This window comes from Colobus angolensis, unplaced genomic scaffold, assembly GCF_000951035.1.
Source record: "Colobus angolensis palliatus isolate OR3802 unplaced genomic scaffold, Cang.pa_1.0 Scaffold75, whole genome shotgun sequence".
In the NCBI taxonomy this organism is placed as follows: domain Eukaryota; kingdom Metazoa; phylum Chordata; class Mammalia; order Primates; family Cercopithecidae; genus Colobus; species Colobus angolensis.
Window position 1 is genome coordinate 2,510,452 of NW_012121265.1, and position 23,146 is coordinate 2,533,597.

Here is a 23,146-nt window from a genome sequence, read left to right on the forward strand (position 1 = left end):
TCACCATCTTGCCCAGGTCTCGAACTCCTGACCTCAGGTGATCCAGCCATCTCAGCCTCCCAACCTTCTTCATTTAATGACTGTTAATTATGTGCCAAGCACTTCCCTAAGTGCTTTGCATTTCTTATCTTATATAATTCTACTAGCCACCCTGTTTGGCAGGGCTACTATTATTCTTCAGTAAGTGTTGAGGTCAAAGAAGTTAAGCAGTCAGTCCAGGGAGTCCAGTTAAAAGGAAATGAAGCTGCAATGAATGCAAGGCCAGCTCAGCTTTACTGCAGAGCTGAGCAATTAGGCCCTATATCACACTATGGAGATTTATATGAGTAAAGATAGAAAGTGTCATTACCAGCTCTTACAGGGGATCACACATGGTGGTTCTGAACTGTGGCTGTAAATCATCCAGGGAGCTTTAAAAATACTGGCGACCCACCCCAAAATTGTGGTTGGTCTAGGATACATCCTGTACATGGGACTGTCTTTTGTTTTTGTTTCCTTTCTTTTTTAAGAGATGGGGCCTCACTCTGTTGCCCAGGCTGGTCTCAGATTCCTGGCTTCAGGTGATCCTCTCGCCTCAGCCTCCTGAGTAGCTGGGATTACAGGTTTCTTTTAAAGCTTCACAGTAATTCTAATACACGGCCAGGGCTGATAATGTCTATAGTTTGTAGTTTGTATTTTTATTGAGATCTAAAACATCTAGTAGGTCTCAGACAAGGACCTATTTCATTGCACCAGGCTAGGATTTTAAATGCTGTATAGAGGCCGGGCGCCGTGGCTCACACCTGTAATCCCAGGAGTTTGGGAGGCTGAGGTGGGTGGATCACTTGAGGTCAGGAGTTCAAGACCAGCCTGGCCAACATGGTGAAATCCGTCTCTACTAAAAATAAAAAAATTAGCTGGGCATGGTGGTGGATGCCTACTCAGGAAGCTGAGAGGCAGGAGAATCGCGTGAACCCAGGAGGCGGAGGTTGCATGCAGTGAGCCGAGATCACACCACTGCACTCCAGCCAAGGTGACAGCGAGACTCCATCTCCAAAAAAATAAAAAATGAAAACAAATAAATGCTGTAAAGGGTTTTAAGAAAAAGAATTCAGAAAATACAAAGAAAAGAAAAGCCAAAGAGAAGAAGGAAACAAAAAAAAATCCCAAGATATTGAACTCAAGGACTCCAGTTCTGTTTGTATTAGAGGCCTCCCCTTAAAGGGAAGAGAGAGTTCCTTTACCCCCATTCTCCAAATCTCAGTGGAAGGAAGAATTACCTGCAATTCTCCTGATGCAACAGTCACTGCTGTCATGATGCCATTTTCTCAAACTGCTAGATGAAGCCATTTCAGGATTCTAAGAATTGAACAGTGAATAACCCCACCCTGGCACAACAGGTGCACCCTACAGCACTACTCCTAGACCCTGAAAGTAACACCCTCTACCTGGCACCAGCCCATTTACTGTCTGGGGTCCCCAGGCAGTTCTGCTGGGGGCAAATGGGAGGTGGTGCATGGTCAGGAGGTCAGGCTTCCATGGCTGTGCTCTGCACAGCAGCTTGGTTGAGGAGGTCCTTGGCCCCTCAAATCTGGGCATAGCCTCAAAAAGCAGACCACACAGGCTGGAGACCAGTATCACGCTCAGGAAGGAGACATGAAAACCCAAGCCTGGCTACCTCACCTGCCTCTGACCAGTGTGAGTTCAGGTGGTTGGAGCCCTCTGGGAAGCCACTGGGGTGATGGGGACCTGCAGAACCCTCTAAGTATGAGCTGGGCACAGGGCAGACAGTATGAGCCCTGCACAGCTGGGTACAGGCCCTGTGAGTGGCTGTCTCAGCCCCTCCTGTTGGCGTTCTTTTTCTTCCCTGGGCAGAGGATAGATTGAGCAAAATATTTGCATATGATGGAATATTCTAGTTTGCCTAATATTAAAGAGCTGTTTAAAGTAAAAATTGTATTAAAAAGATGGCTAAAATTGGCAAAGAATTTGGATAATTCACAGAGGAAGAAATACAAAGAGCCCATTACATACTGAAACCTCATTCATAATAAAATAAAGAAAATTACAATGTAAGGAAAAACACTTTCCCCTATCAAATTGGCAAAAGATTTGACAATACTCATGTTAGCGAGAGTGTGAAACGCTCTCCTATTAGAATGAATCACGTGAAATTGCCAACATTTGGCTTTTATGGCCTTTAAAAGTGCAATTGCATATGGTTCAACCTATCATTGAATAAACTGATACAATTGCTATAGAGAGCAATTTGGCAATATTTGTAAAAATAAACATATTCCAAATATTTATTGATCAGCTATATAATGTAGACGATATCACGAAAGGATATTAATTGCATGAATATTTATAATAGAAAATGTCCAACCATACACACGATGTACATCTCTCAGTGGAATCTACGAAGCTATATGAAGAATGGAGAAACTCTTTCTGTACCATTAGAGACTAATATGCAACTTATTGTTAGTGAAAAATGCAAGATGTGGAACAGTGTGTATACTATTCTGTCATCTGTGCTTGGATAAAAAGGGTGTGGCGGGGTTGAGTGTGTAAAATAGATATTATCCATAAGTATATGTGGACTATTTCTTGAAAAAACCCAAGTTGTCTCTGGGAAGAACTGAGAGACTTGAAGGCAAGGGAGAAGGAGATTCACCTTTTGTAAGAATGAATACTTTTCTGTGTCATTTGAATTTTGTAACACGTGCATGCATTAATTTTTTCTTAAAGCCCTGCTTTTTCCATGCTGCAGGTGGATTTTAACCAAAATCATCAGAGTTTGGAATTACACCTGCCACAAAATGCGGCAATATCTCGGGATATTTTATTTCATTCTCCTTTTTTTGCTTTTCTTCTCTTTGTATTTTCTGAATTCTTATGTGGTGTCTACCTTGTGCCCCTATGATGTTAAAGGCTGGGTGGGCAGCAAGTGACAGCAACAATGACCTTTACAAATAGGACAGAAGTCCATTGTCTAAGGAAATAAAATCCATTAGAAAGGCCACCTAAAGTGCCTGGAAAGAGAGAGACGGTGGCAGAGGTAAGTGGGTGAGAAGTTCCAGGTGTCACCTGTGGCAAACTTGACTCCAGTCCCCCAAATCATTTTTGAAATGTGAACCCAGAAAGTAGAGAATGTCAAACTAACAGCTCACCCTCAAACTGAGTGCATTAAAAATTTTATTACCGCAATAGCCACACCACGTTTTTAACAAGGGTAAAGAGATTGCAAAACGTTTTCTTCCACAGTGTCACTGCTGCAAAAGTTATACCTGTGGAGGAAAACATTATCAGCATGAGGCTCTTTTGCTTGTGGAAATGTGACTTCAGATGAGTAAACAGCATTTGGGCAACCCCCTGCATTCAGCTCCCCTTGACCGAAAAGTTCTGCTTTGCCAGGCAGAGTCCAAGTAATTCTTACTAACTAAACCTGCTCAAAGAGCACCCCTCTCCCGGGTGAGCTCCGAATGGGTGGAAAGTGAATCAGCCATGTCAAACTGAAGCTTTGCAAACTGCAAAACGGAGGGGTCTCTGATGGGACTGCCTCTTTGGGTCTAGCAATGAGTTCCAGGGAGGGACCAGTAGTGCCCCAGCCAGCTCAGAGGGACTTTCTCTGTCAAATGAAGGTCAGAGAGGGCCCCTCATACGCTGCTCTGGGAATGTAAAATGTGGCAGCCACTTTGGAAACAGTTTGGCAGTTCCTCTAAAGGTTAAACAGAGTTATCATACGGCCAAGCAGTTCCACTCCTAGGTATATACCCAAGAGGATGAAAACAAAATCTTGTACATAATTTCAAAGCAGCATTATTCATAATAGCCCCCAAGTAGAGACAACCCAAGTGACCAACTGATAAATGAATAAATATAATGTGGCATAGTCATATAATAGAATATTATTTGGCAATAAAAAAGAATGAAGTACTGAAACATGCTACATGAATGAACCTTGAAAACGTTATGCTAAATGAAGGAAGGCAGTCATGAAGGACTATACACTGTATGACTCTATTTACATGAAATGTCCAGAATAAGAAAACCTACAGAGACACAGAGTAAATTAGTGGATGCCTAGGGCTGAGGAAAAGGGATGTGCGGGTTGAGAGATGATAGCTAACAGGTATGGGGTTTCTTTTTAGGGTGATGAAAATATTCTAACATTGTGGTGATAGTTGCACAACTCTGTGAATATTCTAAAAGCCATTAAAATTGCACACTTTAAATGGGTGAATTGTGTTTTATGGGAATTATGTTTCAATAACATTTCTTAAAAATAAAAAAGATCCTAGAGGGTTATTAATTCTGAGAAACTAACCAAGTCAGGTTGGAGCAAGCACCAAGCATGAGAAGCTGGCCACTTCCGGCCTCTTCCTTCTCTTGCAGGTGTCTTTGATGCAAGGGGAACAGTGTGGCCAAGCTGGCCTTCCCTCCAGGTTTAGCTTCAGAATGTAGCTTCTTGATGAGAGAGACCTCATCTGGGTCGGGGACTCTGGTGTTTGGATTATACAGCATGTGTTCTATATTGTACTTAAAATAGGAACTCCACCCCCACTTAAATACTGAGAAATTCAGACATTTTCACATTGCATTGCACTGCCAGACCATATGGACTTCTCAGTTTCACATCCAGCTGGCTGAATTGGTGGGCACAGTGGAAAGAACCCTGGATGGGCTGTCAGAAGACCTGGGTCCCAGTCCTTGTTGTGCCTCACAACTGAGTATAGTAGCCCCCCATTATCTGCAGTTTTGCTTTCCATGGTTTCAGTTACTCATGGTCAACTGAGGTCCCATAATAGGAAATGGGAAATTTTAGAAACAAACAATTTGTAAGTCTTAAATTACACATCATTCTGAGTAGCATATAAAATCTTGCTCTGTTCGGCTCTGTCCCACCCAGGACATGAATTGTCCCTTTGTCCAGCATTTTTCCTATTCATATAGTATGTATAAATAAGAAAAAAAACCCATAGTATATGTAGGATTTGGTACTATCTGAGGTTTCAGGCATCCAACTGGGGTCTTGGAGCATATCACCCATCCCCACAGGTAAGGGGGTCTACTGTACACAAAGTGATGGCCCGTTGACTGTGACATCTGATCCTTCCAATAATACACTGAGTAATTGGGATTATTGCCACTTTTACAGCCAGCAAAGTTAAGTCATGCAGCTGAGCAAAGTCTTGGTGTGTGTTTTGAAAACATTCTGAAGTCCAGTATTTTTCCCTTTAGATTCCCTACATGACCTTAGACAAGTTACTTGACTTTCCAAATCTTACTTCCTCATCTTAAAATGAGAGCAGTTGAGAGTCGACATTTATGTTTCCTTTATTCTCTAATATCCCATCGTTTTTTAATTATCCTCTTTTGAGGTGTCGTTCTTTCCATATTTTAAAAACAGTTATGTTCTCTCCCAATGCCTACTAAGTAGGATTCTATTCTCTCAGAATGGAAGAACTTGTCATTATGAGCCAGATTCCTAACACAGTATGTATCCCTCTAATGCTATAGTCTCCAAACAAACCTGTTTACATTAATAACTGTACATCAACTGGAATTAACTCAGAGATTTCCCCTGTGTGCTTCCCAAGTGCTTTCCTTATTGTTTGAGATAAAACAGTCATTCATATTTGCCTGTTTCTTGAATCTGTGCCTATCTGTGCCTACATGCCTTGCCCCTGCCAAGTTGAATTTTGCCTAAGGAAAACAATTTTGGTTTTTCAAAGTAAATCAGATGGATGGATGTAGAGTTGAGATAAACACCTGGGAAGATGAATGGATGGATGGGAAGATCAAAGAATGGCTGGAGGGCCAGAAGAATGATGAGATACGTGTCTGGGTGGATGGGCAGAGGAATAAGTGAATGGGTAAGTGGGTAAGTGATTAAAAGGATAGAGAAATGGACAGATGGGTAGATGAATGGATGAGTAGATGGGTACATAGATGAGTAGGTGGGCAATTGGATGAATGAATGCATAGACAGATAGATCAATATGTAAATATAAATAACCAAACTTAGATGCAATAAAAAATACATACTCGGTCCCATCTTCACCACTTTGCACTGTGATATGGGAAGCCCCCAGTTTGGGCTCGAATAGATTTATCACTTGGTTGTTCCAGAGGAACTTAACTTTCTGTATTTTGCCAACATTGAGATCCACATCAATAGCATGCATGTGACTTGCATCTGGTTTGAGGGATCCTCTGAAAATATGGACATAAAATGTTATATCAGCTGGATATATGAACACATAAGATGATCACAATCTATCACGTCTCTAAACAATAGTTGCTGTTGTTGGTTTTCTGCAAACACCTCGAATGACTTCATACACATCCAGGGGCTGCCATAACATAAAAGTATTTGTGCAGAACACACCTTTAAAAAATATTCGACTCCAGATTTCCACTGTTTTAGTTTTTATCTACAGCTAAGTCAAATATTTGGGGTGGCATATTAATGGTCTAAAGTTTGCTACAGGACCATTTGGGGCAATGTCTTATATTTAAAGATGCATGTGGTTCAGCAGATGCCATTTGTTAGCATCTCATGTGTATTACAGGAATTTGTCAAGGACATTTAATTCAACACAAACATTTTTATGTAAAAGTTAGTGCAAAAACAGAACCTAACTTTATTGCACAGGTTATGCATTCATCTAACACATATTTACCAAGCACCTCATATGCCCAGCAAAGGCCAGATGCTGAGGCTGCACAACATGGATGAGATGGCCACAGGCTTCATGTGTATATCTATGTGTGTGAGGATGGGGTGTGTGTTGGTTATATGCCATACAGATGTGCCTTGCCTGAAGAGATTTTGATATTTGCAAAACCCAAGTCAGAAAGGAAACTATAGGCAATATCCCTGATGAACACAGACACAAAAATCCCCAACAAAATGCTAGCAAACCAAATCCAACAGCATGTTAAAAAGGTAATTCATCACAATCAAGTGGGTTTTATTCCAGGAATGCAAGGATGGTTCTACATATGCAAATCAACAAATGTGATTCAACATATAAACAGAATCAAAAACGAAAAATATATAATAATCTCAATAGATGCAGAAAAAGCTTTTAATAAAATTTAATGTCCCTTCATGATAAAAAGCCCTCAACTAACTAGACATCAAAGAAACATACCTCAAAATAATAAAAGCCATATGTGATGATCCCACAGCTAACACTATATCGAATGGAGAAAAGTTGAAAGCATTCACCCCAAGAACTGGGACTAGACAAGGATGTCCACTCTCATTACTCCTATTCAACACAGTACTGTAAGTCCTAGCCAGAGCAATCAGGCAAGAGAAAGAAATAAAAGGCAACCAACTGGAAAAGAGGAAGTCTACTTATCTCTGTTTACTGATGACATGATTTTATACCTAGAAAATCCTAACAATTCCCCCAAAAATCTGCTAGGCCTGATAAATCACTTTAGTAAAATTTCAGAATACAAATTAATGCACAAAAAGCAGTTGCGTTTCTCTACACCAAAAATGCTTAATCTGAGAACCAAATCAAGAACTCAATCTCATATACAATGGCCACAAACACAAAATATACCTAGGAATACATTTAGCCAAGGAGGTGAATAACCTCTACAGGGCGCACTATAAAACACTGATGAAAGAAATTGTAGATGACACAAACAAATGGAAAAACATCCCATGCTCATGGATAGGAAGAATCAATATCATTAAAGTGATCTACAGATTCAACACAATTCCTATCAGATTAACAATGCCATTTTTTACAGAATTAGAACAATTCTAAAATTCATATTTTAGAATATGAACAAGAAAGAGCCCCCAAAACCAAAGCAATCTAAGCAAAAAGAACAAAGCCAGTGGTATAACATTACCTGACTTCAAACTATACCACAAGGCTACAGTAACCAAAACAGTATGGTACTGGTACAAAAATAGACACATATATCATATATCATTGGAACAGAATAGAGAACCCAGAAATAAAGCCACATATCTACAGCTAACTGATCTTTGACAAAGTTAACAAGAATAAACAATGAGGAAAGGGTTATTGAATAAACCTAATCAATAAATGGTGCTAGGATAACTGGCTAGCCATAGGCAGAAGAATAAAACTGGACCCCTATTCTTCACCATATACAAAAATTAACTCAAGATGGGTGAAAGACTTAAATGTGAGACCTGAAACTATTAAAATTCTAGAAGAAAACATAGGATAAAACTCCTGTACATTGGCCTAGGTGAGGTGGGTGGATCACCTGAGGAAAGGAGTTTGAGACCAGCTTGGCCAATATGGTGAAACCCCATCTCTACTAAAAATGCAAAAAAAATAGCCAGGCGTGGTGGCAGGCTCCTGTAACCCCAGTTACATGGGAGGTTGAGGCAGGAGAATCGTTTGTACCCAGGAGGTGGAGGTTGTAGTGAGCCGAGATCCGAGATCTTGCCATTGTACTCCAGCTTGGGCAACAAGAGTGAAACTCCATTTCAAAAAAAAAAGAAAAAAAAGAAAAAGGAAAATAGAAAAAAGTAAAGAAGTTATGACTAAGACCTCAAAGCAAATGCAGCAAAAACAAGAATAGACAAATGTGACTGAATTAAACTAGAGTTTCTGCACATTAAAAGAAGCAATCAATGGAGTATATAGACAAACTACAGAATGGGAGAAAATATTACAAACTACTCATGTGACAAAAGATTAATATCCAGAATCTAAAAGGAACTCAAATCAACAAGAAAAAAACTAATAACCCCATTAAAAACTGGGCAAAGAACTTCTCAAAAGACATACAAGCCTCAAGCAAACACATAAAAAACTCTCAACATCACTAATCATTAGAGAAATGCAAATTAAAACCACAGTGAGATACTATCTCATACCAGTCAGAATGACTATTATTAAAAATTAAAAAAAATAACAGATGTTGGCAAGGATATGGAGAAAAGGGAATGCTTACACACTGTTGGTAGGGATGTCAATTAGTTCAACCCCTATGGAAAACAGTATGAAGATTTCTCAAATAACTTGATAGAAAAATATAACTTCATTTTGACCCAGCAATTGCACTACTGGGTATCTACCCAAAGGAAAAGGAATAGTTTATCAGAAAAATCCTGCACTTGTATGTTAATCACAGCAATATTCACAATAGCAAAGTCATGGAATCAACCTAAGTGTCCATCAGTTGTTGATTGGATAAATAAAATTTGGCATCTAGACAACATAAAATACTATGTAGATATAAAAAGAATGAAATCATGTCCTTTGTAGCTACATGGATGAAGCTGAAGGCCATTATTTTCAGCAAAATAACTCAGAAACAGAAAACTGCATGTTCTCACTTACAAACAATGGGTACACATGGACATAAAGCTGGAAAGAATAGACACTGGGAACTCCAAAAGGAGAGAGGTTGGGATGGGGATAAGAGTTAAAAATTTATCCATTGGGTGCAATGTTCACCGTTTGGGTAATAGGTTCACTAGAAGTCCAGACCTCACCATTATACAATATACCCATGTAATGAATCTGCACATGCACCCCCTGAATCTAAAATAAAATTAAAAAAAAGAAAAAAACAATCTAGTCAGATGACTGACATTCCAAAAGGAGTTAGCACATGACTCATTTTAAATAGCGAGTTCCCCCTCTCTGGGCCTCACTCTTCTCATATGTAAAATGGGATGATTGAACTAGACACTGAAACTTTCTTCCAGCTCACATCCTAGGATTCAATGGTTCTGTATAATAGATGCCTAGATCCATAAAGCACTTTATACTCAGTCGATTTTGAATAATCTATTATGGAAAGTATGATCATTTCGCATTACTAGTGAACTTACTCGAAAACCTCATATTGTTTTGAGTTTCCATTACTTCCATACAAAGCAATCCTGATGTACCCATTCACTTCCTCTTTTCCAGAAAGTGTGACTGATACCTTATATCTCCAACCTGTCCAAAGAAATACAACCCATTTAATGAACTCATCTTATTGAAAAAATAATCTATGAAAACATTATTGTTCCAAGCTGTGAATCCTCCAGGGGTAAGAGGTAAGAGGACTGTGACTTAATTGAATTCCTGGGGCCCAGGAATTAAGGGGGTAAGGTTCTAGGTGGGAGCGAGGGACTCAGGGGTCAGTAAATATTACGGTTCAGCACAGTCCCTTAGGAACACAGCAAGGTATGTGCTCTTGATGAATGAAGGGCAGCTGATACTGCACATGTGTATTTTGACTGATACATAGTACAATGGACTGAATTCATGTGGGTAAGAGCCCACAAGAATGGGATCAGTAACCTCATAAAAGTGACCCCAGAGAGCTCTCTTGTCCTTTTTCCACCATGTGGGAGTATACAACAAGAAGACAGCAATGTGCACCAGAACCTGATCGTGCTGGCACCATGGTCTTGGATTTCCATCCTCCAGAACTGTGAGAAATACGTTTCTACTATTTATAAGCCACCCAGTCTATGGTACTACGTTACAGCAGTCTGAAAAATGAAGACACTGGGTGTATTGCATGTTGTTTTGTCACTTGCCTTCTTACTTAATACACCTTAGAGGTTTTCTCTCTTCAGTATGCAGAAGTATAACCTTCTTTTTAATGGCTACATGTAGTATTTAATCTATAGTATTTAGTCATTTACCAACTGGCGGACATTTAGATTTTCCCCTCAATCTTTTGCTCTTAAAAACAAAGAGCGAGCATGCTTGAACACATCATCTTACGCACACATGCAAGTATTTCTCTATGGTACATTCTGAGAAGTGAAGTTACTGGGTTAAAGGAATGTGCATACAAAATTTTATAGATACAGCCAAACTGTTATCTTTTATGATAAATATTTTGAGGATTACAGGAAATACTGTTATGTGAAAAGTGTTTTGTAAGGTGCTGATATAAATTTTTAAATTTGAAACTCCCTTAGAAAATAACTGCTCTTCTTTCCAGCCATTATGTGATATTATTCATAGTAAATGAATCTTGATAATTTTTCTGTCTTGTACTTTTAAAATAAGAAACAGGGCAAAATGACATCACCACAAAGTGTGTGTGTGTGTGTGTATGTAGGAGGACCAATATAATAGTCATGACTGCAGTGACTTCTTGACTTACAGTGACTTTCACGTTGCCCTCTTCTGTTAATTGATGCATCCTTCCTACACCAGGGGTGGGTGAACATGTGACCCAGTCTGGGCCAATCATTATACTTTTCTCTGCTGGTCAGGAGTATTGGTTAGAGGGGTGAGACCCAACACAAATTCCATTTCACTGTCCTTTCATTACAACTTAAGCTTGTTGTAGTTAAGTTTCTATCCATCGTTACCAAGGATACTGACTAATAAGGCTGGCACACTTTTTAAAATTATCTGCAAGAATTTGAAGTGAGTAAAATGGAAACTTACTAGTGAAGTTACCACTCTCTCCTGTGTTCAGGAAAAAGGTTTGTTCCACAGCACTGGTTTTCCCCTCAAATTGGTCAGCATAGTGCCCCATTTTGGGGCATCCTCCAGCTGGACAAGGGAAACAGTTATTCTAGTGGAAAAAAAACCATAATGTGTCTGTTAGTGATAGGACTCACTCACTTAATCAGTCAATTCATCTTCCTTCCTATGGCTATCTACCTATCTACCCATCACCCACCCAACCACCCACCTTTCATTTACCTACACAACCATCCATCTACCCATCCATCCCCCATCCATCCTTTCATCTACCCATCCATCCATTCTCATACCTATCCACTAATCCATCCATTTCTGTATCTATTTACCCATGCACCCATGCATCCATGTGTCCATCCATTCTCCCTTCTATCCACTGACTCATGCATTACTGCATCTATCTACCCATGCATCCATGCATCCATGAGTCATCCATTATCCTACTTATCCACTGATCCATGCATTCCTGCATCTGTCTACCCATGCACCCATGCATCCATGCGTCCATCCTTGGAATTGTGCATGGAACTGTGCTAGGCCCTGCAGAGTATCCAAATAAGTGCCTTGGAAACTTGGAGTATAGTTGAGAAAACAAGTCATATCCAGGAAGCAGTAAAATTAAAACATGAATGGGGAATGCAATACAATATATTTAGGGAGAAGTAAATGGGAGAGATAACAAGTTATTTCAAAAGAAGTGAGGAAGGGAAGATCCAGGACCATTTTCACTTTAATGTGAATTATTTCTCCAGACCTGTTCATTCTTATTTGTTGTTTCTCAAATGATAGTTCTGTAACTAGGCCCAGAGGAGGCAATTTGCTGTCTTTGAATCAGGGATTTGATTGCCTTATGCCACAGTGTCATTGTCATCTGCTCTTTGGCCTCATGCCACATCCAAAATGCATGGTGTGTAGACCTATTTTGTGATTTGGAAGAAGTAAGACAAGTACTAGAGGCCACGTTGCTATCCATGACCCAGCAAGAACTAGCACAGTGAAGGCTTCTCACTGAACACTCACAGACCTTGGAGATCAAATATGATGTCCTTTTGACCTCAGTTCAACCCAAGAATGTCAAGGTTAAAATTAGTTTTGAAGGACAAAATGTGAGTTCAAACATCTTAACCAAGTAATTAAAGTTTAAGTCATCAAATAGTGAATGAATTTATGTCATCAAATAACGAATGAAAATTAAATGAATGTCTTTAGTTTTAATACACTGACAAGGACCTGCTACTACCTATTGAAGCACCCCCTAAAAAATCAGACAATTTCAGAGAGTGGGATATTCTGCCAAATACCTGGTCTGAAATCCTCATAAGTGGCAAGTCTTCAAAGACCAAGAAAAAATGGGAAGCTGTTCTTGATTAAAAGAGACTAAAGAGACAACAAAATAATTGCAATGCAAGAAAAAAAAAAAGAGAAGAAGGGAAGGAAAGAAAGAAGGCAGGCAAACAGACACAGCTCTAGGGGCATTATTTGGATAACTGGAGAAGCTTGAATATGTACTATATATTAGAAAATATTAGTGTATCAAAGATACATTTCTTGAATGTTATTCTATAGGAGGAGGATCTTGTTTTTAAGAGATGGAGGCTAAAGTTTTTATAAGTAACGTGTCATAATGTCTTTAATTTACTTTCACATAATTTAGAAAAAAGTATACATACACACATATAAAATGTTAGCAATTGGTGCATCCAAGTGATAGGTGTATAGTATTCATCATTAGTCTTCTTTCACCTTCTTTGTAAATTGGAAATTTTTCTAAATGAACAACTGGGGACCCTAGTAAGGGCCCACCACAGTCAGGTCTGTGCCTTCCCCCTCCAGCCCAACCTGCTGCCCGGGGGAAGATGGCTTTGTGAGGCGCAGAATTTCCATTACCTCCTTTCATTAGTTGCAGAGTTACATCTCTTGGTTCTGTTCTAAGCCACAGGAACACAAAAACACCCCAAACAGAGCCACCAACATCTTCCTCAGCCTCCTGGGGTAACCTACCTCCTGAAACTCATTGTAGGAGGCACAGGGATAGCCCAGGAAGCCATCGGGGTTGAGGATGCTGCTTGAGTAATACTCGAAGCTTCGTAGGTGATTGCAAGCTGCAAAGTTACTAATTCCTGAAAAATAAAGACCCTGGGAGCTCAAAGGAGGCCTTTCACTTTTAAGTGTGAACAATCCATTCTGACTAAGGAGGAATCACCTGCACATTTCACCGATGGGTATCGGCTCCTGAATACCTTGGGACATCTGCTGAGGAGGGACCTACTCAGGGCTAGGTGACTGTGGAGGAGTGACACGTCCTGACAAGCACCTTTGTCCATTCTTCCAGGGGCCAGGCATGTAACACAAATGAATGAGGAGGGCTGGGGGCCAGGAGTAGGGTGGGGTGGTAGGGGAGAGAGAGACACAGAAAGTGACACAGAGGGAGCGAGAGGCAGACAGAGGCAATTGGTTGGGGAGAGAGAGAGAGGAGTCAGAGAGAGACAGAGAGTTGGTGGGGGAGAGAGAGAGTAAGAGAGAATCAGAGAGACAGTTGGTAAGGGGAGAGAGAGAGACAGAGAGTTGGTAAGGGAAGACAGAGAGACAGAGACAGAGAATCAGAGAGAGACAGAGAGAGTTGAGGGGGAGAGAAAGAGAGAGAGTCCGAGAGAGACAGAAAGTTGGTGGAGGGGAGAGAGAGACAGAGAGTCAGGGAGGGACAGAGAGTTGGTGGAGGGGGAGAGAGACAGACAGAGACAGAGAGAAATGGAGAGAGAAAAAAAGACAGGAAAAGAGATAGGATGAGAAAGACACAGATTCAGAAAGACAGACAGAGAGGATAGATAGAGAGAGAGAGGAGAGGCAGAGAGAGGAGAAATGCAGAGACAGAGGAGAGAGACATAGAGAGGGTATATATATACACACACACACACACTCTATAGTATATATACACACATACACTATAATATATATATTATGTGTATGTATATAATATATATGTGTATATATAGAGAGAGACTAAGAGAAGATAGCAATAGCTGTAAAAGGGCCCCTCTAACCCTGCACAGTCTAGCCAGGTGTTACATGTTCAAAGCCCCAAATTGCCTGGTCCTCTGATTTTTCGTAAGAAGCCAGTACCTCCACTTGTACCTGAAAACGTTCGCATGCATGAGTGGAGGCAGCGCATCCCCATCTTAAAAACAGTTACCGTGCCGGCCCATCCAATGCTGCTGCAGACCACATCTTATCTCTGTGAGGACCCCAGACACACTGGGCAGGCCTTCCCCATCAACCAGGCTTTTTGATTCTTCCTCTTTGCTATGCAAGGCACAAGGTAAAAGCGGTGACGGCAAGGTGGCCATGACCTCTGGCCACTCTCTCACTGCATTTTATTTATCATCCTTTCCTTTCGAAGAAGTATGGAAATGTGTTTTTTTCATTTCTCTGGCTCCTTGGTAGAAAACTTCCCACGGAGAAATGCACAGTGACCCTGGCACACTTGTGGACCACTCCTGGGGGGTCTGCGGGGCTTTATCACCACCCACTGAGAAAGGAACACTTCTCTTTGTGCCCAAGGTGGCTTCGTTGTCCACGGCTCCGGGCCCTCGGCCCAGTGACTTCCAGCTGAAGCCAGGTTCCCTGTGCCCACGTCATCGCTCATCACCCGACAGCAGCACCTGTTTCAAACTTAATTGTTTCTTTCATCCAAAATTGCTGCCCTGGGACCCCATAATGGAGGAGAAAGTGGATTTAATTATTCCTCAATGCCCAGTGCCTGGGTGACTCGGAGCTTGACACAATAGAAACACTCCAGTGCTCATGGGCTGGTTCACTCGAAATTGCCTCTCTAATTAAACCTGGGCTCATTCCTATTATGTGTGCCCTGCTCATCGTTTGTGGGAGGCAGCAGCTATTATTGTGACTCTGGTGCACTTTCAGGGAGCCTGGAATGGTCGCATCTCCCCAGGAGTTACCTGAGGGGACAAAAGCTCTGTTTATGTGCTGGTGGATGCTGGCGGTCACTTTGTCGACTCTACTCTTTGACATTAAGCACGTGGAATATTAAAATGTCACACAAAGCTACTCAACTCAATGTAAAAGTACATTTCGTGCCTGCTTTGGACGAGGCCCTGAGCAGGGTACTGGAGTGTCTGAAATGTGCAAAACACAGTCCTCGGCCTTGGGGAACTCCTAGCTCAGAAAAATAAAGAGTAAAATGATTACAGGCCCAAAACCTCCCTTTTCAGAGAGGAGAGTGAAGCCTCGTATCAGGGGAGGAGAAACAGGAATCAAAAAAGGCCAGAGCAAGGGGTAGCAAATCAGATGGGGCAATGAGGTCACCTAATGGCGGGGCATGGGCCTGCTCTCTCAGATGAACAGAAATGTACACAGTAGCCAGCAGCCACCACGGGTCTCCCAGACCTCCAGGCCCCCGCTCCTACCCATGCACCCCAAACCCACAGAGCACATCCCTCCTTTGTCTTCTTCTCAGCGAAGTCCCCTTCCATTTCTAGCACCTAACAACAGCAACCAGCAAGCAAGACAAGCAAGTCAAGGCCTTCAAATCTTGGCCTATGCCCTGCAGTTCTTCAAGGAGCAAGTGCTGCAGGTAGGATGGGTGGTCAAAGCCAGAGCCAACATGCCAGCCAAGCCGCTATCCCAAGATCCTGACAACAGGCAGATACACAGGCTGGGGCATGAGATCAGGGCTTTATAGTTAGAAGTTGGGCTTAGATATAGAGTGGTCTTGGATGAGCTATGTAATTTTTTTTTTTTTGAGACAGTCTCACTCTGTCACCCAGGCTGGTGCAGTGGTGCTATCTCGGCTCACCGCAACCTCCACCTCCTGGGTTCAAGTGACTCTCATGTCTTAGCCTCCTGAGTAGCTAGGACTATAGGCGCATGCCATCATGTTCAACTAATTTTTATATTTTTAGTAGAGATGGGGTTTCACTATGTTGGCCAGGTTGTCCTCGAACTCCTGACCTCAAGTGATCTGCCTGCCTTAGCCTCCCAAAGTGCTGGGATTATAGGCATGAGCCACCATGCCCAATTGAGTTATACAATTTTTCTGATCCTCAGTTTTTAGATCTGCAAACTGGGGCTAATCAGAGTAACCATCTCACAGCATTATTGTGAAAACGCCTGGCACATTTTCACAACACTCCATAAACGGTGGCAAATGGCAGCATTATGAAGGCCAGCCCATACATTCGGCTTTCTCCCCAAACAGAGCAATTACTGTCTTACTTCTTTAATTTACATACCTTCCCATATTCCATCGATATCAATAATGGTTGAAAGCATATTTTTCTGACACCCGGGCATTTCCTCTCCTCCATTTGGAAAGAAATCCAGATGGCCCACCTTTTGGCTCATTCCAAAACCTAAAACATTTGAAGCAGAGATAAGCGGCGAGGTGAGTGGTCCCAAAGTTAGGTTGTGGACAAGGCAAGACCCTTTTTGGCAAATTCTCCCTTCATCACAGCTACCACTGCCTCTAGCTCTGCAGAAAGTTCTCAGAGATGGGTGCTTGGCAAGATGAGGAGGAAGGAGAGGGCAGAGGAAGTGCGATGAGGGGGAGGCTGGGCTCTGGGTAAGTGAGACACAGATGTGTATCTGTGTGTCTGAGAAAGATCTGGATCAGGCCGGGCGCGGTGGCTCAAGCCCGTAATCCCAGCACTTTGGGAGGCCGAGATGGGCGGATCACGAGGTCAGGAGATCGAGACCATCCTGGCTAACATGGTGAAACCCCGTCTCTACTAAAAAAATACAAAAAACTAGCCAGGCGAGGTGGCGGGCGCCTGTAGTCCCAGCTACTCAGGAGGCTGAGGCAGGAGAATGGCGTAAACCCGGGAGGCGGAGCTTGCAGTGAGCTGAGATCCAGCCACTGCGCTCCAGCCTGGGTGACAGAGAGAGACTCCGTCTCAAAAAAAAAAAAAAAGAAAGTCCTGGATCATATTGATATGCCCTAGTACCATTATGCACCAGTAGACATATCAAGACTGGTGCAATTTGTATTACTTTACTCATTTTAAAATTTTGATGTCTACATTATATTGTTATGTGGAGACTACATACTGTTATATTGTGAGTCATAGCATATGGCTAGGATCTTTGGCTTTCAAAGTGCATGAACCCATGATCAAATCCTGGTTTTACTTACAGATTTTGTGATCTGGGACAATTAGCCTAATAACCTAATTGAGCCTCAGTTCCTCAGCCATGAAATGGTGATAATAAAGCCCACTTTTTAGAGTGTTACAGAATTAATGAGCTAATGTATGCAAAATGTTCAGTGTAGCACATAGTAAACACTAAGTAAGTGATAACATCATCATCATCATCAAAAACATACCCTTTATTGGCAAGTTTCATGAGTGGCTATGTAAGAAAATATTGAAAAAAGAACACTGATTTTAGAAGAATTAAATAAAGGGATAAAGTCTCCAACAAAACAAAGTGTAACCAAAGCTTCGACTGAAGTAGTAAGAAAAATATTCAAAAATTAACTTCGTATTTTGCAAGTACAGGTCAAGTTTTAAGAATAAATACTTCCGCCACATTAGTTACTGGTAGATTGGGGAGGATGCAGAGTTTGAAGATTGATTGACAACATTTCATAGACTACAGAAGGGTTTTTGTTTAACCCAGGACAGCAGGCTGATTCCACTGGCATTGTACTAGCTATTTATTTGGGACTGGTACCCATTTTGACTGGTTGGTGCCCAAGCCATTCCTGTAGCTATTTCAAATGACCTCCCCTGCTGTCTGTGTATGTGTGTGTGAGAGGGGATATCTGGACACAATGTCATTAGCTATAGCACAGGTCAGCAGGAGATGGGATTGAGGAACTCACCTAGGGAAGGAACTATGGGAGCAGAATCTGTGTGAATCACATCCACAAACATGGCGTCGGATGGGTCCAACCGAACCTCCTCAGGCGCACCCTGGAAGCAAGGCTCTGCTGGATCCAGCCCTGAAAGAGAGAAGGTAGGCAGGCTGAACTCTAAGAACTGGGATTTAAACCCAGTACTGGTAGACTGAGCTCCTACCTCAGCAGCTATGGTTCTGGGGGTTGGGTCTGCAGCTCTTGGTCTGCCTGGGAGAGAGAGTCTGGGACAGAAAGGCTGGGAATGGGGTCATTGCCTGTGGATGAACATTCAGAAATCCCCAGTGCCTGGCTCCGTGAAGGATCTGGGTAGCCTCCGTACACCCCTCCTTTCCCTTTTTCTTTTTGTCCTCACATGTTACCATTTGGCTACTGCTCTCAGAGACTGCAAGACCCCAGGCCTTACCCAGTTGCACGCATCTACTCGTTTGTGTGACTCATGCCATTCTCCAGCCTGCTGTGCCCTTTCCCACATTCCTCCTTTATCTAAATCTTTCTCCTCCAAACCCAGCTCACATATCACCTCCTCACGGTTAAATGGAAAATCTAACCCCTCTCCTTTCTCAGCCCATTCCATCCACATTGTATTATTTTGCAAGCTGCTTTGATTTTTATTTGCCTACTTAGTTGTCTGCCTCCTGGACTAGACAGTGGATTTCCTGTGGCAGGGGCTGTGCCCAGGTCATCTTCAGAGAGAAACAGCATGGGAGGAGGAGGCCTGTATTCTTGCCCTAGTTCTGCTGCAGGTCAAATGTCTGTCCTCTCTGAGCTTCTGTGTCCTTATCGGAAAAGTAGGAATAATGACAACCACCTACCTTAGAGGGTCATTGTGAAACCCTCATGAAAAGATGTAAGAGAAGGGACTTTGCAAACTGCAAAATTCTACATAAACACAAACCAATACCCCCTCATCCTTCACCCAGTGCCTTGGGCAAAGGGACATTCATTAAATGTTGATATGAACTGTTTAGAGAAGTTACACACTGATTCGGCTGCACAAAATAAATAGTTATTTGTGTCTTTGCCTTGTATGCATTCAGTTTAGTGCTTCATTCATCCATTCAATATTTACTGAGCACCTTCTATATGGCGGGTCTCAGTGTGCATTTGCATTTTCTGTCTTTGCCTGGCACAGTAAAGACATTCAAACAACTATGTGGAACTGATGAATTTTTAAAACCATCTCACATTTTTTTCTGCACAGTAAAGACATTCAAACAATTATGTGGAACTGATGAATTTTTAAAACCATCTCACATTTTTTCTTTTACTTTGTCATACTCTGAAAATAATAGTCCTTAAGTCATGGATTTAATGTGCTAGTTAAATCTTTCTCTTTTCTTTGAGATCTCACTCTGTAGCCCAGGCTGGAGTGCAGTGGCACAGTCTCAGCTCACTGCAAGCTCCGCCTCCCGGGTTCATGCCATTCTCCTGCCTCAGCCTCTCAAGTAGTTGGGACTACAGGTGCCCCCCCACCACGCTTGGCTAATTTTTTGTATTTTTACTAGAGACGGGGTTTCACCTTGTTAGCCAGGATGGTCTCGATCACCTGACCTCATAATCCACCCGCCTTGGCTTCCCTAAGTGCTGGGATTACAGGCGTGAAACACCATACCCAGCCTCGCTTCTTTTCTTTTCTCTTTCTCTCTTTCTTTCTTTCTTTCCGTCTCTCTTTGTTTCTCCTTCCTTCCTTCCTTCCTTCTTTCTTTCCTTCCTTCCTTCCCTCCTTTCTTTCTTTCCTCCTTTCTTTCTTTCCTTTCCTCCTTCCCTTCTTTTCTTTCCTCCTTTCTTTCTCTTTTCTTTCTTTTTCTGAGATACGGTCTCCCTCTATTACCCAGGGTGGAGTGCAGTGGGGCTATCACAGCTCCCTGCAGCCTGGAACACGTAGGCTCAAGCAGTCCTCCCACCTGGGCCTCTCGAGTAGCTGGTACTACAGGCGATAGCCATCACGCCTGGCTAACTTTAAAAATTTTTTGTAGAGACAAGGTTTCACCATGTTGCCAAATTGGTCTCGAACTCCTGGCCTCAAGCGATTCTCTCGCCTCAGCCTACGAAAGTGCTGAGATTACAAGTGTGAAAAAAATGAATGCATTTTTATTTTTAATTATCTATTTTCTAATACACATTATGGAAAATTATTTTTAAATTTAAGACCGGTCATCACAAAAAATCGGTACCCCGGAGGACCAGCAGGGGCGCCCTTGGGAAGACCAGCAGGGGTGCCCTTCGCCATGCACACCCGGGGGCCTGGGACTCCAGCCCGGAACCCCGCGATCCCCACCTGTGATTCTGCCCACGTGGCCCCCCAGCCTCCTGCCCGCCTCCGCGGCCGTGTGCGCGCCCAGGCTGTGGCCGATGAGATGCACGTCCTCAGGGCTGTACCCCAGCTGCGTCTGCAGAGGGATAGCGCGTCAGGAACCACAGCACCGTGTGGGGACCGGGCGCCGGGCCCTGTCAGGGATGGGGGCAGGACCCGGGCTCGAAACTCAACCCCCACGGCTTGGGCACGCCGCCTGGGGCAGGGCGACCCCGCTCGCCATCTGCAGCCTGAGAGTCCCGCGGGCCGGCTCGTGCGCAGGGCAACAGTGCTGACCAGCGGCCACCACGCCAACTGCAGGCCACCTGGGCGGGCGAGGCACACGGCCTGCTGCCCCGGACCACCCCACTCCCAGCTCTCTTCCCTCGTCCCTGCTTGGGGTATGGCCTGTCTGGGAGAGCGCGGGTAGGGTGGGCCCTATCTCTGCCCCGCCCCGCCCCGCCCCATAGATCCTGCAGAAAGGTCCAGGGCCTTCCCTCGTGGGTTGGCTGAGGATGAAAACTCGTCTTCTGCACTGGGAGCTGCTGGGCAGCCCAGACTGCTCTCTGACCCCTGCAGAACAGCCTGCAAGGAAGCTCTATTTCAAAAGCGGAAACCGAGGCTTAGTTTGCCTCAGGCCCCATAGCTAGACAGTGATAGGGCAAGGTGTCTTCAGGACAGCAGGCAAAGTGGAAGGTTCTTCATCCTGGGAATGGTCCTTCTTGATTACAACCTGGGCTACTGGCTGCTGGCCCCTATCCATGCCTGCGAGTCCCCAGGCTGCCTCTCCGCGCCACGTGGTGCCTCCCTTCCCCTCTCTCTGACCCCTACCCACAGGACAGGGCCCAGGCAGGGTTTTACCGACAGTGTTTGTATTAAGAAAGCTGTCTCTGCCCCCACGACCCGAATGTTTTGCACAGCTTGGGTGTACATTGCCCGGGACCCGTGCCTCCAGTCCACACAGATGCAGTTCACCTTCTCCACTTCAAACATTTTCTGGGGAAGACAAACAATGGAGAGAAATCAATTTATAAACAGCCCCCAGTTGCATACCCCACAGATAGGCATTTACATCTGTCAAACACCTAGCCCATGCCAGAGTTTTGATATTCCTATACCTGCCATGACGGCACCGTCACTGCAGTGCTATGGACTGGACATGCTAAAACCCACTTAACAGATATGGAAACTGAACCCCAGAATGGGTAAGTGACGTGTCTAAGGTCTCACACATCGTTAGGAACATAACCAGGTTAAAAAGACCACTTACTAAGTCAGATGTGAACAGACTACTACTCAATTACACGTCAAATTCATCTCCTGGTTGCACCAGCCACATTTCAAGTGCTGAATAACACACATGGCCAGTGGCTTCTGATTTGGACAGTGCATATATAGAACACCATCATCACTGCAGAACATTCTATTGGATAGCGGTGCTTTAGAGGGTAAAATTTAAGTGTTTTTTAACATCACAAAGGGGTTTTGCATATGTCATCAAGGATAAATGCCCAGTAGTTTGCTGCAGTCTCTACCTTGAGACTTTTTGACTGAACTCTGGGTGTCTTCAGCCTCATAGGAGATTGTTGGCTAGAAATTAGTAGGTAGGGATACTTTGGCAATGGATGCCCTTGGGAACAGGGCTTTGCTCGGTGGTGTTAAAAAAGACCCATCTCTCTCTGAAGTATTTCCTTTCCTGGTTTAAGGGAAACTGGGGGTGCAGTGTTTGAATCTGTGTGTTGGGTGCTGGTCTCACCAGGGAGTGGCCAAGTGGTGGGGCCCTACCTTGCACATGTCCGACGGCCAGCTGTCCTCCCCCTTGTCTAAGAAGCCATGGATGATGAAGCGTGTCTTGCGGTCCAGTTGGAAGTTTGAAGCTTCAATGGTGTCTGGTTCTGTGCCAGTGATTAGCTGGTTTAATTTAAAAAGATTAATTTGAATGTTGGCCTTTCCAAGCCACAAGCCTATTACAGCCAGTTTCAGAACTGATATCATAGCTTCAACGCCCACGAAGTTGGGTCGGACTAGAAGGAGCTCCTGACCTGGGGTTGTGGATAGAATTCAGAAAGTCCAAGTTCACGGACTCTCTGTTTTAATTAATCCTTAATCCATATCTAGTATTTCAGTTAATCACAAAACTAGACAATAAACCACAGTGGTATTAGCAACACCTGTGACTCTGTCCCCGGTAGCAGTCACAGGTATTTTCAGGTCATAATATAATTATTGCAGGTATCTAAAAATATCATTTGTACTCATAAATATTTTAAATTATAGTAGTTATTAGGCCAACCGCTAGATCTTGTTATTTAGTGAGATATAAAAAGCACATGTATGAATATATCACGTATTTATATGTTTAAATGTTTTGGTAATTATTATTATTATTATTTTCTTTTTTTTGAGACGGAGCCTCACTCTGTTGCCCAGGCTGGAGTGTAGTGGCTGGATCTCAGCTCACTGCAAGCTCCGCCTCCCAGGTTTACGCCATTCTCCTGCCTCAGCCTCCGGAGTAGCTGGGACTACAGGCGCCCG

The 23,146-nt window shown here is 43.1% G+C and overlaps 1 protein-coding gene across 1 annotated transcript in view; it reads right to left on the reverse strand.

Annotated features, from left to right (window-relative positions):
- Positions 1–3,159: 3,159 nt before the first annotated feature.
- PNLIPRP2 (pancreatic lipase-related protein 2) overlaps positions 3,160–23,146 on the reverse strand; it is a 24,685-nt gene continuing 4,698 nt past the window's right edge. The window contains exons 4-13 of the mRNA XM_011927819.1: positions 22,397–22,522; positions 21,473–21,607; positions 20,597–20,708; positions 18,283–18,402; positions 16,691–16,810; positions 13,443–13,561; positions 11,403–11,532; positions 9,833–9,944; positions 6,031–6,198; positions 3,160–3,269 (exon numbers count right to left, since the gene is read on the reverse strand). Of these exons, the coding sequence (XP_011783209.1) occupies positions 3,206–3,269; positions 6,031–6,198; positions 9,833–9,944; positions 11,403–11,532; positions 13,443–13,561; positions 16,691–16,810; positions 18,283–18,402; positions 20,597–20,708; positions 21,473–21,607; positions 22,397–22,522 (1,206 nt within the window). The 3' untranslated portion in view covers positions 3,160–3,205. The remainder of the gene's footprint in view (positions 3,270–6,030; positions 6,199–9,832; positions 9,945–11,402; positions 11,533–13,442; positions 13,562–16,690; positions 16,811–18,282; positions 18,403–20,596; positions 20,709–21,472; positions 21,608–22,396; positions 22,523–23,146) is intronic.